Genomic DNA, 18,589 nt, shown 5'->3' with positions numbered 1-18,589 from the left:
GATGTTCCTTGGAGAGCCCCTCCTGGTTCAGCCTTGTTTAGACTGCCTACCTTGATGTTCCTTGGAGAGCCCCTCCTGGTTCAGCCTTGTTTAGACTGCCTACCTTGATGTTCCTTGGAGAGCCCCTCCTGGTTCAGCCTTGTTTAGACAGCCTCACCTTGGTGTTATTGGAGAACCCCTCCTGGTTCAGCCTTGTTTAGACATCCTCACCTTGATGTTCATTTAATTAAACAAATGTTAGTTATTTGTGTATTTATTTTTCATCAATGAAAAGCGTGCACTATTTCCTCATAAATAAGGGGTGTAATATTAAACTACAACCAACAATCGTTAGAAGTCTTATAGAAAATACAATGAAATGTACAGCTTTGACGACATTTATCTGACGCCTCCCGAGTGGCGCAGTGATCTAAGGTACTGCATTGCAGTGCTAGCTATGCCACTAGAGATCCTGGTTTGAGTCCAGGCTCTGTCCCAGCCAACTGCGACCAGGAGACCAATGGGGCGGTGCAAAGTTGGATACCATTTTTGGTCTATTAGATTACATTAAAATTCATCATCCAGAAGAGGTATGGCACCTTTGGTAGGGTTGGGTTATGTCCAGTTAGATTGACTGCATTGGTATTACAAATCAATGGAAATCTGTGATTGCTACATCCATTTTTGGACTTTTAAACTCATGACATATACACATTGATTCATTTTGAGATCCATTTAATCAACAAACAAGAAGATTTTAAATATATATTTTAATGACAGGCAGACTAAATAAAATAATAAAATAAAAAAATAAAATGAAATTGCCAACATCATGACAGAAAAAATATGTTTCTCAATCATATTCAGTTTTTTTCATAATTTTCTTAGTAAATACAGCCATTTTCATGAAGTTGTTTTTATTTACAATTACAAAAGCTTACATTGAGGCCACATACATGATTACACATGATAAAATAATACAACTGTTTAAAAGGTAGCCCATGGTCAACACACTTATTGAAATTCGGCACTGCATACCCCTAACTGGATTCCATCTGCATCCACAATACAGTATATACAGTATGGTGTCGGTGAAAACGCTCTTTGGTGATGAAATGTAACTTCCTTATGTTATAAAATACATTTTACCAAGACAAATTATTATTCATGTTCTGAATCGTTCAGTGGGGTCTTCCTCTAACATATCCTTAGCATTATATAAAAAAAGTTGGATTTGTACGTAATACATTCGATAATGAGCACCGAGCTATGTTGGCATAGCCGTGCAGGTTTCTTTTAACAACTTTTGAGGATTTTACATTTTGTGGTCGTCACCTTTAAAGTTGTTTCCGCGGGTCACAAAAATCTAAATTAGCATGACACAAACTGAATTAAATGTTAAAAGGCTTTGAAAATAAAACGTTTGGTATATGCTCAGTGGCGTGTATTCATGAATGCAAAGGGAAGCCAGGCTTCCCCAAATATTTGACCAATACATCTTTCTTCTCTCTGTGTTTTCATAATTTTCCTTCAATTCACAAGTGGCTGAATCTCACTGGAGAAATCTCATCCGAGTGAGGGAAACAGCGCCCCTCTGTCTCAGTATGTTTCGCCCATGTATCTGATGCTGTCTGGAACAAAAGAGTATAACATGTTGACGCTGTAGCAATTGATTAATTGATGCCAGCAAGCATTTGTCCTCTCTTGATTAAAAAAATAAAAGAATTAGCCAATCATCGTTGCACTAAGCTCAACTGTGGGTTGTCCTGGTGCAGCAAAACGCCCCCCAAGGGAGGCCAGTTTAGATTTGGCTTCACACCAATAAAATCAGATTTTCTGGATTGCTTGTGTTGATGTACTGCAGTAGCTAGCTTGCTAAATTGGCCCTTTCCTAAGCCATGGATGGAGATGTGGATTTAGACTTGTGGTTTTGACTTAATTCTCTGTACAGGCCAATGACGACGATTCTGATCTAACCATAAATTAATATGTTGTACCACTGGCCTGAGACGATTGAAGTTCAATATGTAGCCTAGATGTAGCCTAGTAGGCTCATATTAACTAGCTAGCTAACTTAGCTGGTTCATTGTTGCCCATGCGAGGAAGTTAGGCTAGCAAGCATTTTAACTAGGTAGCCTATAACAACAAAACTAAAAGTGTACTGTATGACGGAGCCCTTGACCGTTGTGCCTACATGAAAGAGAGGAGGATGGCATTGGCGTTCAACTAGTCAGCCAGTTGGGTGAGTCCACATTTTTTGTTTTACTTGCATGCGCACACACACATACATACACACATACATACACTGACAGAAATCAATACCATGGACAGCCACATGATATTTAGCAACATTGATTGGACTAAATAGTTTTTGGTATCTTTAAGTTTGTCTTCAGTGTATTAAACTAAGCATACAGTGCCTTGCGAAAGTATTCGGCCCCCTTGAACTTTTCGACCTTTTGCCACATTTCAGGCTTCAAACATAAAGATAGAAAACTGTAATTTTTTGTGAAGAATCCACAACAAGTGGGACACAATCATGAAGTGGAACGAAATTTATTGGATATTTCAAACTTTTTTAACAAATAAAAAACTGAAAAATTGGGCGTGCAAAATTATTCAGCCCCTTTACTTTCAGTGCAGCAAACTCTCTCCAGAAGTTCAGTGAGGATCTCTGAATGATCCAATGTTGACCTAAATGACTAATGATGATAAATAGAATCCACCTGTGTGTAATCAAGTCTCCGTATAAATGCACCTGCTCTGTGATAGTCTCAGAGGTCCGTTTAAAGCGCAGAGAGCATCATGAAGAACAAGGAACACACCAGGCAGGTCCGAGATACTGTTGTGGAGAAGTTTAAAGCCGGATTTGGAGACAAAAAGATTTCCCAAGCTTTAAACATCCCAAGGAGCACTGTGCAAGCGATAATATTGAAATGGAAGGAGTATCAGACCACTGCAAATCTACGAAGACCCGGCCGTCCCTCTAAACTTTCAGCTCAGACAAGGAGAAGACTGATCAGAGATGCAGCCAAGAGGCCCATGATCACTCTGGATGAACTGCAGAGATCTACAGCTGAGGTGGGAGACTCTGTCCATAGGACAACAATCAGTCGTATACTGCACAAATCTGGCCTTTATGGAAGAGTGGCAAGAAGAAAGCCATTTCTTAAAGATATCCATAAAAAGTGTTGTTTAAAGTTTGCCACTAGCCACCTGGGAGACACACCAAACATGTGGAAGAAGGTGCTCTGGTCAGATGAAACCAAAATCGAACTTTTTGGCAACAATGCAAAACGTTATGTTTGGCGTAAAAGAAACACAGCTCATCACCCTGAACATACCATCCCCACTGTCAAACATGGTGGTGGCAGCATCATGGTTTGGGCCTGCTTTTCTTCAGCAGGGGCAGGGAAGATGGTTAAAATTGATGGGAAGATGGATGGAGCCAAATACAGGACCATTCTGGAAGAAAACCTGATGGAGTCTGCAAAAGACCTGAGACTGGGACGGAGATTTGTCTTCCAACAAGACAATGATCCAAAACATAAAGCAAAATCTACAATGGAATGGTTCACAAATAAACATATCCAGGTGTTAGAATGGCCAAGTCAAAGTCCAGACCTGAATCCAATCGAGAATCTGTGGAAAGAACTGAAAACTGCTGTTCACAAACGCTCTCCATCCAACCTCACTGAGCTCGAGCTGTTTTGCAAGGAGGAATGGGCAAAAATGTCAGTCTCTCGATGTGCAAAACTGGTAGAGACATACCCCAAGCGACTTACAGCTGTAATCGCAGCAAAAGGTGGCGCTACAAAGTATTAACTTAAGGGGGCTGAATAATTTTGCACGGCCAATTTTTCAGTTTTTTATTTGTTAAAAAAGTTTGAAATATCCAATAAATTTCGTTCCACTTCATAATTGTGTCCCACTTGTTGTTGATTCTTCACAAAAAATTACAGTTTTATATCTTTATGTTTGAAGCCTGAAATGTGGCAAAAGGTCGAAAAGTTCAAGGGGGCCGAATACTTTCGCAAGGCACTGTATATAGCCTTGTTGATTTGATGATGTTTAAATGTTTAAGTTAAAATGGTGCTGAAATAGCAGAGGCAGTGCTCCTGATGTCTTTGTGCTGACTTGCGGTAACTCTGTGGTTCTAAATCAGTAGTTTAGTAAACTGTGGAAAACATTAACTTGCTTGACTATGCTGCAGGTGATTTAACTGTTTGTTACATGCAATATTTGCTTTGTGGACTTCACTGGACAGATGTTGCTCTCCGGTTTTGTGAAACAAACGTATGTGTAGTTGAATTTATTCCGCCACTGTGTGACTGTTGTCTTTTTGTTGTCACGGGCCTTATTGTATATCACGGTGGCGTATGAACGAATGGGTTATAGAGCAAACAACGCAATTATCAAAAGTGAGCCTGTCAGGTAGCCGGTAGCCCAGAGTCCAGCCTAGCTGATTCGATGCAATTTTCCTGATTCCTAACTTTTTAGATTTTTTACTCTGGCGTCCATTGATATAGTCACCGTAATTCTGGCCATCCTACAAGGGTAAAAACTCCAATAACTTGTGAACATATTATGAGGTTTGGACCATTTGTTTTCTTAGAGGATTATCTATACAATTAACATATTATTCTACCCATTTGTCAAAAGATGCGATTTTGACTTAACACCCTATATACAGTACATACGAAGGGGGGCAATCAGACAGTAGAATGACGGCATGGTATTTCTGGAGCCCGTGTGATTGTTGGTCACAATATAGATGCTCTTTACTGCTCGTTACTGCGGGCAGTCAGATCATTTCTTATGATGTCATTCACTGGAGAACAAGAAAGTGTGGGATAATGGTTAGGACAGTGTAACACATAGGCCTGTTGTACTTGTAGTTTACAAATCGCATTGACACTTATGCTCCACAAGGTGTCATATCATTGTTTTTTCCTAGCAACCACAGGCAGAAATCATCTTTGCAACAGGTACTCACTTTATTTGGTAGTGCTTCCTGTTTCTGTACTACATAAGATCAAATGGAAACTTTTCTCCCGCATCCTTTTGTAAATAGGGTAGAATGTACAGAGCTGTATGTGTTTTCCGACACCTACAGTATAAGCTAACCAAGGGCATTGTTTCCATGTTAAACCACATTCTGTAGCATAACTATTATAATGTATCAGCCCTGGGTTCAAATACATATGTATATGAGTATCTGGTAGTAAAATACTTTTTTCTGTGTATTTGAGCATTTTCAAATACACAGTCCAAAACAAGTACTCTTATTTGAGTATTGTAATGGTAATTTATATTTGAGAGTATTTTCAAATGCTTATTTCAAATACTATTTTCAAATACCTGGGTTAAATGCATGGGAGTGTATTTGGGTCAGTGTATTTCAGTATTTTCAAATACTTTGTAAGTGTATTTCCAAAAACATTAACAGAATTTAGCTTTTTTTGTTGTTTATTTTTAATGAATTTTAATGGTTATATATTGTCATTGATGTGTTAATAAAACAGAATGAATAAATTATACTGTAACGTATCATACTGTAACGTAACGTACTGTAACGTATCATACTGTAACGTATCGTACTGTAACGTATTATACTGTAACGTATCGTACTGTAACGTATCGTACTGTAACGTATTATACTGTAACGTATCGTACTGTAACGTATCGTACTGTAACGTATCATACTGTAACGTAACGTACTGTAACGTATCGTACTGTAACGTATTATACTGTAACGTATCGTACTGTAACGTATCGTACTGTAACGTATTATACTGTAACGTATCGTACTGTAACGTATTATACTGTAAAGTATCGTACTGTAACGTATTATACTGTAACGTATCATACTGTAACGTATCGTACTGTAACGTATCATACTGTAACGTATTATACTGTAACGTATCATACTGTAACGTATTATACTGTAACGTATCATACTGTAACGTATCATACTGTAACGTATCGTACTGTAACGTATCGTACTGTAACGTATTATACTGTAACGTATCATACTGTAACGTATCATACTGTAACGTATTATACTGTAACGTATCATACTGTAACGTATTATACAGTAACGTATCATACTGTAACGTATTATACAGTAACGTATTATACTGTAACGTATCGTACTGTAACGTATCGTACTGTAACGTATTATACTGTAACGTATCATACTGTAACGTATTGTACTGTAACGTATCGTACTGTAACGTATCGTACTGTAACGTATCATACTGTAACGTATCGTACTGTAACGTATTGTACTGTAACGTATCGTACTGTAACGTATCGTACTGTAACGTATTATACTCTAACATATGGCCTTTTTCTTTTTGCCTAATACAGTCCTCACCATATTAGAAGAGTGAAGCAAACATTTTAATACTAACAATTAATACTTTTTTACTCTTCAGCATTTTGGATTTGAGATGAAATTATGAATATGAGGTCACAGTACAAGTTTGTACAGTTGCAAGCTTGGTATAGTGATTGCGTGCAATGGATATGGGACCAAATATTCTTCTGACTACTTCTTTAAGTGAATTTGTCCATGTACTTATGACTTCTCCAAATGGGAGGACTAGATACATGAAGTGCTTTTACTTCTAAATGATAAATCAGATATTTATGAAAATTGTCTCAAATAAAAGGTGACACTGTACTCTTGATCTCATATCCAAAATGCTGGAGTATAGAGCCAAAATGTCAAATGTTAGCTTCACTGTCCAAATACATATGGTGAGAACTGCATGTCAATTCTGTCCAGATCACATGCTCAACTTCATTTTATTTACCTCTGAAAAGCAATGAATCATAAATGAACACACAAGGTAACAGGCCTCTGCAATAATCAACACAATACACAAATAACTTCTACACAACATGTAGAGTTTAGTCATGACGAAGGCTTGCTAAATCGTCATTATTTGGATGCCAAAGCACATTTAGCGACTAGGGGAGCCTAATTGTATCCATTCTGAAATGATCGATAGCGTGTACTCTCACTGACCTTGCCAGGCTTAGTGTCGGTTCACACACAGATAAACAACTTCAGCTGGCTTTTAGCTGGGGACTATTTAAAGCTTTGACCCACATAGCTGGACAAGCAAGGGAAAAGGAGCATCCACAAAAAAAAGTGTTACTCTGAATCCCATATCAACCCCTACACCCTTCCACCCTGCCTCCTGGGTCATACAGTATGTGTCAAACTCATTCCACGGCAGGCCGAGTGTCTGCGGGTTTTCACTCCACCCTTGTACTTGACACGATAATTAGTGTTACAGGTTTTGGTTTTTCTATTTCTATTTTCAAGGTAGCACATTAGCACATAGGGAGCACTGATTTGTGTCACCTTGTTATTAAGAATGTGTTACACCTGTGCTGGCTTGTCCATCTCGTTAGTCGGAAGGCGTTTCACCTGTGCTGGCTTGTCCATCTCGTTAGTGGGAAGGTGTTTCACCTGTGCTGGCTTGTCCATCTCGTTAGTCGGAAGGTGTTTCACCTGTGCTGGCTTGTCCATCTCGTTAGTCAGAAGGTGTTTCACCTGTGCTGTCTTGTCCATCTCATTAGTCAGAAGGTGTTTCACCTGTGCTGGCTTGCCCATCTCGTTAGTTGGAAGGTGTTTCACCTGTGCTGGCTTGTCCATCTCTGTTAGTGGGAAGGTGTTTCACCTGTGCTGGCTTGTCCATCTCGTTAGTGGGAAGGTGTTTCACCTGTGCTGGCTTGTCTATCTCGTTAGTCAGGTGTTTCACCTGTGCTGGCTTGTCCATCTCGTTAGTCAGAAGGTGTTTCACCTGTGCTAGCCAGGTGATATTTAAGAGTGACTGGCCCAGTGCTCCAGTGGAGCTTGAGAGATGTTGGGAAAGCTACACTTCACGGCAACTGAGGTGCAGTTTCGAGCTCAACCATTTAAGTTTGAAAAAAGGCAGATTTTTGTTATTATCCCTGTTTGTTTCGCTCCATATTCTTTTTACTCCCTGTCCTAAGTTGTTGTGGGTTTTTATTTTAGTTTATCTTTTCGGGAGGCAAACTTAGTGGGCATGGGTGTCTTTTAGAACCCCTTACTAGTGGCTTTGCCAACATCCAGTGGGCACCCACATGGGTGCCTTTTCAGAACCCCTTTTGATCCCCTTTCTGTTTTGTTTTGGTTGTCAAAATGTATTTTTCTTTGTTATTTCCCTTTGTTGTGAACGACACTGAGTTTGTCTTGTGGAAACGTAACATTAGTAAGGAACTCCCCTCACCTGGTTGTATAGGTCTTAATTGAAAGGAAAAATCTAAAACCTTCAGACACCCCAGTCTAGGTACTTGTAGATTTGAGAGAACTGAATAGGTGTAAGCAACACCCTGGTAACTCCCTCTTGCCCACTGATACACTAAGTGGAATTGTCACCATATTACAAGCTAGGTTTCCATCCAATTGGCAACAGATTTTCATGTGAATATCAAAAGTCTGCATAAAGAAAATATGCGCATTTTCCCACCAGTGGTGTGTTTCCACCAAGCGGACTTGTTGTGTATAAAAATCAGTGCGTGATGACATAGTGCACACAAAATATACTTTTTCGCTTAAGTCTTCATGTACCGAATAGAAATCTGAAGTTCAATGTGTTTCCATCACATTTTGTCACAAACTGTTGTGTTAAATAGCAAATGTGTCTACTCTGGTCTTGGCACGTGCTCTCTAGCCAACAGCTCACAGATACAATGTGGGTAGGCTAGACTACATGATGAGACTATTATGGATAAATATGGAATATTTTTATTTGTCAAATGGCAGTCAAGCATCGAATATGTCATCAGGATCAAACCCTTGATATTTATTGGAAAGGAGCATCAACCTCTGGCCTGCTGGCCCCCCTACCTCTGAGGAAGCACAGTTCCCGCTCAGCCCAGTCAAAACTGTTCGCTGCTCTGGCACCCCAATGGTGGAACAAGCTCCCTCACGACGCCAGGACAGCGGAGTCAATCACCACCTTCCGGAGACACCTGAAACCCCACCTCTTTAAGGAATACCTAGGATAGGATAAAGTAATCCTTCTAACCCCCCCCCTTAAAAGATTTAGATGCACTATTGTAAAGTGGTTGTTCCACTGGATATCATAAGGTGAATGCACCAATTTGTAAGTCGCTCTGGATAAGAGCGTCTGCTAAATGACTTAAATGTAAATGTAAATGTAAGATCACCGTGTACTTTTACCACCCTGTGAAGTTCATCATAACTTAATTAATACAGTGGCTAGCAAAAGTATTCATCCCCCTTGGCATTTTTCCTATTTTGTTGCCTTACAACCTGGAATTAATAAAACAGATTTTTGGGGGGTTTCTATCATTTGATTTACACAACATGCTTACCACTTTGAAGATGCAAAATATTTTTTATTGTGAGACAAACAAGAAATTAGACAAAAAAACAGAAAACTTGAGCGTGCATAACTATTCCCCCCTCCAAAGTCAATACTTTGTAGAGCCACCTTTTGCAGCAATTACAGCTGCAAGTCTCTTGGGGTATGTCTCTGTAAGCTTGGCACATCTAGCCACTGGGATTTTTGCCCATTCTTCAAGGCAAAACTGCTCCAGCTCCTTCAAGTTGGATGGGTTCGCTGGTGTACAGCAATCTTTAAGTCATACCACAGATTCTCAATTGGATTGAGGTCTGGGCTTTGACTAGGCCATTCTAAGATGTTTAAATGTTTCCCCTTAAACCACTCGAGTGTTGCTTTAGCAGTATGCTTAGGGTCATTGTCCTGCTGGAAGGTGAACCTCTGTCCCAGTCTCAAATCTCTGGAAGACTGAAACAGGTTTCTCTCAAGAATTTCCTTTATTTAGCGCCATCCATCATTCCTTCAGTTCTGACCAGTTTCCCAGTCCCGCCGATGAAAAACTTCCCCACAGCATGATGCTGCCACCACCATGCTTCACTGTGGGGATGGTGTTCTCGGGGTGATGAAAGGTGTTGGGTTTGCACCAGACATAGCGTGTTCCTTGATGGCCAATTTTAGTCTCAACTGACCAGAGTACCTTCTTCTATATGTTTGGGGTGTCTCCCACATGCCTTTTGGTGAACACCAAGCGTGTTTGCTTATTTTTTTCTTTAAGCAATGGCTTTTTTCTGGACATTCTTCTGTAACGCTCAGCTCTGTGGAGTGTACGGCTTAAAGTGGTCCTATGGACAGATACTCCAATCTCCGCTGTGGAGCTTTTCTCTCCTTCAGGGTTATCTTTGGTCTCTTTGTTGCCTCTCTGATTAATGCCCTCCTTGCCTGGTCTGTGAGTTTGGGTGGGCGGCCCTCTCTTGGCAGGTTTCTTGTGGTGACATATTCTTTCCATTTTTTAATAATCGATTTAATGGTGCTTTGTGGGATGTTCAAAGTTTCAGATCTTTTTTTATAACCCAACCCTGATCTGTACTTCTCCACAACTTTGTCCTTGACCTGTTAGGAGAGCTCCTTGGTCTTCATGGTGTCACTTGCTTGGTGGTGCCCCTTGCTTAGTGGTGTTGCAGACTCTGGGGCCTTTCAGAACAGGTGTATATATACTGAGATCGTGTGACAGATCATGTGACACTTAGATTGCACACAAGTGGACTTTATTTAAGTAATTATGTGACTTCTGAAGGTAAGATCTTATTTAGGGGCTTCATAGCAAAGGGGGTGAATACATATGCACACACCACTTTTCCATTTTGAATTTTTTTGAAACAAGTTATTTTTTACATTTCACTTCACCAATTTGGACTATTTTATGTATGTCCATTACATGAAATCCAAATAAAATCCATATAAATTACAGGTTGTAATGCATCAAAATAGGCAAAACGCCAAGGGAATGAATACTTTTGCAAGGCACTATATGTAGCCTAATAAACTGCATAGTTTCCCGAGTCGTAGTGGGAGGACCACACACCATATCATTGCATGACTGCAAGTTTACTTCGATATGATGGTTATTATATCAATATTTGGCATGAAGGCGTTTCCACCACCATTTCTCGCATAATACTTTTTACCGAAACAAAAAGATCCCACCATGTCGAACGAACAAATGATCTCTCGGCATTTCAAAAATTATAATGAAACTTCCTGTTTCCATCACAGCTGTCATGATTTTCTTTATACGTTGTGACTTTACTCACATACGACCTGTGGATGGAAATGGGGTTACTCAGAGCTATCCAATCTTTCAAAGGGATACTTCGGGATTTTGGCAATGAGGCCCCTTATCTACTTCCCCAAAGTCAGATGAACTCATGGATACCATTATGTCTCTGTGTCCAGTATGAAGGAAGTTAGAGATAGTTTTGATAACTACCGTTAACGGAATGACTGGAAGTCTATGGGTATCTATGCTAACACGACTTCAAACTGTACGCAAAGACATAAAAATGTTATACATAAGTTCATCTGACTCTTGGGAAGTAGATAAAGGGCCTCATTGCCAAAACCCTGAATCTAGTGTTGGGTCTAGGAATTGATTTGATGCTGACGGATTCAGAGTAGAAGACCCTATCCCTCCTCTGTCAAGGCCCAAAGGCTAGGGCAGTTGATAATGGGAGGCTACTGCTGGCACACATTCACATACTGACTGTTTTCACATGTGCTCTACACACAAAAAAATGAAGGTTCCTCAAGGGTTCTTTGGGAAGGGTGATGGTTCTATGTGGAACTCTTGTTGCACTTCAATGGTTCCTTAAAGTTCATAAAAGGGTTGTTTGATCTTTTAGTGATAATGTATGGGAGATGGCTCATTTGAATATTTTGTGGCATGGTTTGCTCACAGCTCTTTTTGTGCAACCTCGAATGAGTGTCATTCCAGTTTACCTAAAGTGTTGTGTTATGCCATTAGATATTATATATGACTATGGCCAGTGACGGTGTCTTGTGGTTATTTATAGATCCATTCTCCATAAAGGTTCTATAAATAACCATAAAAAAGGGTTGTAACCATTGCAAAACCCTTTTTTGGTACTATATAGAACCTTTTTTAATGGTTCATTATAGAACCTTAGGAAAAAGGTTCTTTACAGCACCATACAGGTTCCATTTGGAACCTTATGAGCATGGTTCTTTATTGAACCTTAAAAACAGGCTTCCGCTATGGTTACAAGACATAGAACCCCTATCTGGTACTATTTAGAACGTTTGTTTGTGTGTGTACATGTTCTGTTTCTGTTTGTTCATCATCTGTATCTCCTTTGTACAAACTGTAGTCACGCTTAGGGATATGGCTAAATGAGTTTCCGATTTCAAACATATCAGAGTCTCTTTGAAAATGTTGCTGTGCACTGTATATCAGTATAGTCCATCCCAAGTTCCAGCATCAATAACCATTTAACCATACACATTGTCACGAATTTAAAACAAGTTAGAGGAGCCTGGGGTACAGTACGTTTCTGCAGTATCCAATATGTTTTGTACTAACTCACCATCATCCAGATAGGCTTGGTTCAGGTTTTCTTGCTTCGCTGTCACCTTCCCAGGGACTGGCCCACTCTGGCTCCCTGTAGCGGCTGGACTTCTCTGGGTCAGGATGTGGCTGTGTCGTGGTGGAGACCTGCTCAAGACAGGCACCACCGAGTGCATGAAGCCCTGGTACTGGCCTTCTGAGGAACAGGCCTCTGGCGAGTCACCAACCTTCCATAATGAAGCTGCAGCCCGGTACCCATCACCAACCATGGTGGCGTGCTGGTGTTGGGCCAATGGGACAGCTACGTTGACAACTCGCTGATTGGTGGCCGAGCGAGAGGGGTGGAAGGGTTGGGACACTTGGCTGGAGTAGTGCTGGGTATAGGACATCTGAGATGGGGAACCACTGTGGACCATCACTGGGTGGTGGTTCATATCTTGATTCAGGACAGGGGTGCTACCCAGGCTTCGGCTTTTACTGGGGTAATAGACAGATGGGTCCTGTGGTTGATAGGCATTGGGATCATGATGGCTCGCACGCTGGCAGGATGCCAAGGATGTCATGCCAGCCACTATGTGGCTATTAGGGTTGAGGTGGCTACTGGGGGTGTGGTGGTAGGACTTGGATGACATTCCTAGGATTTGGGAGACAGCGCAGCCCAGCTGGCCGAACTGGAAGTCATCTACGGGTTCCGTTTTAATGGCGGGAACTGAAAAGGACATCAACTCTAAATCAGATTTTGGATGATTTGAGTTATAATTAACAGTTGGTGTTCACACTTCAAAAAATGACACATTGTCAATATGTAACTTGGCTGAACTATTCCTTCAACTAGTAATCAATGGGATAGTGATGAAATTTGCAATGTAAGGTGTGGCTGTATCCAGTTCTAATGATGACTAAACGATGTAAGGATAGAGCAAGGATGGACTCACCGGTTAAAGGAGTGTAGGTGAAGTGCTGCGCCTGACTGCGTTTTCTCCTCCCGTTGATCACATAGAAGTTGACTTTAGCCGCGTGATGAATGGTGGGATCTCGATACGGAGGGATCTCCACAAACAGCATGCTCTAGATATAACATATGGTGCAGATGAACGTCAATCAGTCATTTGTCATAGAGAGTATCACTGGGCGACGGTGTGGACATATCTATACTGAGACTGTACGACATCATGTAGAAGAACATTGACAAGGAAAAGTAAACTGTTAAAATGAAGCGCTTTGTAACACCACAACTAGTGGCAACTGAGCTACCACCAACTTGAAGGAGACGAAACCTTATCTTTGCTGGAGTATTGAAACACATCATCCTGAGATGTTCTGAAACATTACATGGTGTGTTGTAACACCACTTAATCAAGTGTTGTGCAACACCTTGCCAGGGACTAGCAGCACTAACAGCAAATTTAAAACACTATTTTGGTGTTTCGAGTCCTGTTTAGTGCAGAATTAGATAGCTTCTATTTTGGTGTTGTTTCCACTCTCTAAAAGCTTCTAAACACCATTATGATATTTTAAATCCCATTTAGGGCAGAATTAGATCCCTTTTTATGAAGTGTCTTAAAGCTTACATTTTTTGGCCGGCATCATCAAGTACAGTGTTCAAACAACCAGCACTAGCTGGAGGTTGAACTGCAAGAATAGAATGTAAATTTGACTGACGGTTTTGATATGCGTTCATCATGATCCATTACACCTCCATTACACCTCACCACAAGCTTCATACTAATATACTTTTTTTTTCTTCAAACATGCATACAACATTGTTAGAAAGAATTTATTACACACAATCCTCTAAAAACAGTCATGTGGCAAGATAGGAAAAGCAAGGTAATTAAAACCAAAGACTTCCAATGAGTTCAATCCCTCAATGTTCTCTCTCAGTCTCTTTGGTTATCGTCATTAAATAAATTGAGCAACATATTAAGTTGGATGTATTCTAACATTATTTTGGTAAAATTAAATTAACAAATCATTGAAATGAATAAAAAAAATGAAAATATATTTTAACACTTCATTGAGGCAGTTCTGAAATGACAGAGGGGATACAGATAGATGGGAGAAACAGACTGAAGGGTTGTAGCAGGGAATTTAACCCTGGTCTTCGGTGTGGAAAGGGGTGACGTGTCTATGCCGGAGGCGTTACCGCTAGACCACAGGCTCTGCACCACTTGCATTCATTTTTATTATACATTTTTTACTATACTATATGTTGGTCCATTTAAATTCACCCCAGAATAATTTCTTACATTGTGGCTGAGGTTGATTGAGTAAAATTCTAACTAAATGTACCATCTTACTGCCCCTCCTGTTTCTAATCTGTCTAAATAAAGCGTTGAACAAATAAAGGTGGAATTTCACCAAAAAATATTGATATTTAGGCTATAAACTAGTAGCCTTTGTAAACCATTGATTGTATGAGAAAACACCGTTTTTGTGTTTTGACGCTGACTTTTACATGCACTGAAACCCCCAAAAGTGTTTTCACAACACTCTCTTAAAAACACCAATATTCAGGTTGAAGAACCACTTTGGGTGTTTCAGAGTACTTATTTTCTGTTTTAAAGGTGCAATATGCAGACATTGCTCCGTCATTTCCTGGTTGCTAAAATTCTAGTACTTCACCTAATTTCAGTTTATGTGACAAAACAAGCAACGTGTAGAGAATCATTGTACCATATAAACCGCTGTGAAATATATTTTCAATAACCACAAATATTGTATTTTCAGCTGTTTGAAGCTGGTGTACAAAAACTTAAGAATGGGAAGCATAGAAATAGCGCACATAGAGTTGCGTTCAATGAGAATGATAGATCTTTAACTCACATTTCTATGTGAATTTGGTCGGGTCACCCAATAAGTTAGATATTACAGCGTTAAAACACATTCAGTGTATCATAACTGTTATATTGGGTTTAGATTGAAACACCCTCCAAACACCAGATCTCAGCTTAGGTGCACTACTTCTCGTGGTTTCACTACACAGTCATGGTGTTTTGAGACTTTCTATTTTTACAGTGTAGGAGTTAGCTAGTACTGTTGGTAAAGGTGATAGGACAGTAACTCACTTTCTGGCTCTTGTCTCGGTCTACTGTAGCTTCTGCTTCCCAGATTTGCAGCCCGTCTGAAAGAAACACAATGCAGTGTACCTTAATCAGGAGGGGAGCAGAGATTGATATGAACAAACCATACAATAAGTAGAGAGAGGAATATGAAGGCAGGAATGTGAAGGAGGGAGTGTGAAGGCAGGAATGTGAAGGTAGGAATGTGAAGGAAGGACTGTGAAGGAAGGAGTGTGAAGGCAGGAAAATGAAGGCAGGAATGTGAAGGCAGGAATGTGAAGGAGGGAGTGTGAAGGCAGGAATGTGAAGGTAGGAATGTGAAGGAAGGAGTGTGAAGGCAGGAATGTGAAGGCAGGAGTGTGAAGGCAGGAATGTGAAGGAAGGAGTGTGAAGGCAGGAGTGTGAAGCCAGGAGTGTTAAGGCAACTAGAAACTAGAAATATAATTTATTGTTATTATTTAAAATATAAGGGCATAAGACAAGCTAGCTGGTGTATTTACAGATAGAAGCTTTAACATCCCATGAACACTCACCAACAAACACAGGTCTGTGTTGGTAGCATCAAACTTAGCAATTACAAAAACAATTTTCACAATGTTAAGCAGGCATCTGTAAACCTATAATGGTGATGAAGATTTATATGAAAACCGCATATCCACCCCCATGTTCTTCTCAGAAACTGGTACGTAGGCAGTATCAGTAATGATTGCCATTGATCTCTGTTCTAGTATATTCCCATCTCAACGTTTACCTCCTGCTTACAGACCACGTTTTGAGTAAAGTGAGACAGAAACGTCTGTCTGCTTGGAGATGGTATCGATGTTTGTCTAACCACATCCTCTCGCACTAAACCACATGCTAAACAAGAGAGCAGTTTACAAGCTCATAACAGTGCCTTTATTCTGCACCCAGGCCTTGTTAGCGAACACCTCTATGTTAGAAGACCTTGTTACCTGACACCTCTATGTTAGAAGACCCAGGCGTTGTTCCCTAACACCTCTATGTTAGAAGACCCAGGCGTTGTTCCCTAACACCTCTATATTAGAAGACCCAGGCGTTGTTCCCTAACACCTCTATGTTAGAAGATCTTGTTACCTAACACCTCTATGTTAGAAGACCCAGACCTTGTTACCTAACACCTCTATGTTAGAAGACCCAGACCTTGTTACCTAACACTTATGTTAGTAACACCTATGTTAGAAGACCCAGATCTTGTTACCTAACACCTCTATGTTAGAAGACCCAGACCTTGTTACCTAACACCTCTATGTTAGAAGACCTTGTTACCTAACACCTCTATGTTAGAAGACCCAGACCTTGTTACCTGACACCTCTATGTTAGAAGACCCAGACCTTGTCACCTAACACCTCTATGTTAGAAGACCCAGACCTTGTTACCTAACACCTCTATGTTAGAAGACCCAGGCGTTGTTACCTAACACCTCTATGTTAGAAGACCCAGACCTTGTCACCTAACACCTCTATGTTAGAAGACCCAGACCTTGTCACCTAACACCTCTATGTTAGAAGACCCAGACCTTGTTACCTAACACCTCTATGTTAGAAGACCCAGCCCTTGTTACCTGACACCTCTATGTTAGAAGACCCAGGCGTTGTTACCTAACACCTCTATGTTAGAAAACCCAGGCGTTGTTACCTAACACCTCTATGTTAGAAGACCCAGACCTTGTTACCTAACACCTCTATGTTAGAAGACCCAGACCTTGTTACCTAACACCTCTATGTTAGAAGACACGGCACAGAGGCGTCATAATCCTGTAATGACGATGCAATGATGAAAATGAATAATTTAAATAATGACTGTCCTATGTGACTCAGGAAGAGCGTAGCAGTGGCCAGGCTAAGATCATAGGTTCAATTCCCACAGGAAAAAAGTGTCTGCTAACTGGCATATTTGATTGATTTGTGTTCTTTGAGCATGTGCAGTGCATAACTGTTTTGTGACTGTTCCAACTCCAAGCTTTTGGGAGTAGTGCGTCACTGTAAACCGATTATCTAGTTCCCCTTCCTGTATTGCAGTCAGGGTGTTATTACGACTGAACTAGACATATCACTGCCCTGTACTATGGCTCCAGTGCTAACAGTTGCCTTGGCAATATGCAAACAAGATGGGAATACAAATAAACAAACTAGATGATAATAATCATATCCATGTTGGGCTAGTAGTGGTGGTCTGAAATAAATCTTTGCATTGTACAGCCATGGTGATGATTGAGAGCTTGGAGTCCATTGAAACCAGTCCATTGAGAACAGTAATCTATACAAATCTAAGCAGGTGAAAGCTGAGCATGTTGGTTTCAGAACATGCAGTACATTCATTCTGGATCACAACAGAGTAAAATTGCGAGAGAAAGAGTGAGCCAAAGGTAAAAAAATATATATATACAAAAAATACCATTCTGGCAACTGTCATGTCAATAGGACAACTATTACAAAAATAATGATCAATTAGAGCTGTAGGAACTCAGTGGCCTTGTGGTTTGAGTGTCTGCCCTGAGATCGGAAGGGTGGGAGTTTGATAGTCATAAGAATCCGACCCGGTGCATCTCTACTTGGCACTCAGCATTAAGGAGATAGATTTGGGGTAGGGTTGTATATTTTACAAATGTGCCATCCCGAGAATAAATCACTTTTCTCCCAGGTAACCCAGTATTTCCAGCCAAAATTCGTATTGCACAAGAGACAGAGATTATCCACTTATGAATAACCCATCATTCATTAGATAAATGGCTAATACTGCATGAATGTATTATCTGAAAGCGGTAGGCTAGGACATCTATATGAAACAAGTTATCCCCTTACAAAAAAAAGATTGCAGTTCGAGTGCAGTATAACTGCAGTCAGAGTGCAGTGTAACTGCAGTATGCTGCATCCACTGTCACGGTTGTCGTAGGAAGGAGCGGACCAAAGTGCAGCGTCTGTGTCGTTCCACATTTTATTTTCACTGTGAAACTATGCAATACATAAATAAACTGAATGACAAAAAAACAACAAACCGTGACACAGAGGTGAAACATACACTAACTCAAAAACAATCTCCCACAAACCCAGGTGGGAAAAACACCTACTTAAGTATGATCTCCAATTAGAGACAA

General features: G+C 40.4%; 1 protein-coding gene across 2 annotated transcripts in view; it reads right to left on the bottom strand.

Annotated features, from left to right (window-relative positions):
* Positions 1-707: 707 nt before the first annotated feature.
* LOC106583670 (nuclear factor of activated T-cells, cytoplasmic 2) overlaps positions 708-18,589 on the bottom strand; it is a 42,989-nt gene continuing 25,107 nt past the window's right edge. Inside the window, exons 7-10 of one of the 2 annotated variants that reach the window (XM_045705442.1) lie at positions 15,480-15,535; positions 13,347-13,479; positions 12,431-13,120; positions 708-1,610 (exon numbers count right to left, since the gene is read on the bottom strand). In XM_045705442.1, coding sequence (XP_045561398.1) covers positions 1,579-1,610; positions 12,431-13,120; positions 13,347-13,479; positions 15,480-15,535 — 911 coding nt within the window. In that variant the 3' untranslated portion in view covers positions 708-1,578. The remainder of the gene's footprint in view (positions 1,611-12,430; positions 13,121-13,346; positions 13,480-15,479; positions 15,536-18,589) is intronic. The other variant, XM_045705441.1, reaches the window with a different exon arrangement.

This window comes from Salmo salar, chromosome ssa22 (assembly GCF_905237065.1).
Source record: "Salmo salar chromosome ssa22, Ssal_v3.1, whole genome shotgun sequence".
Lineage (NCBI taxonomy): Eukaryota > Metazoa > Chordata > Actinopteri > Salmoniformes > Salmonidae > Salmo > Salmo salar.
This window is presented reverse-complemented; position numbering and strand designations above follow the sequence as displayed.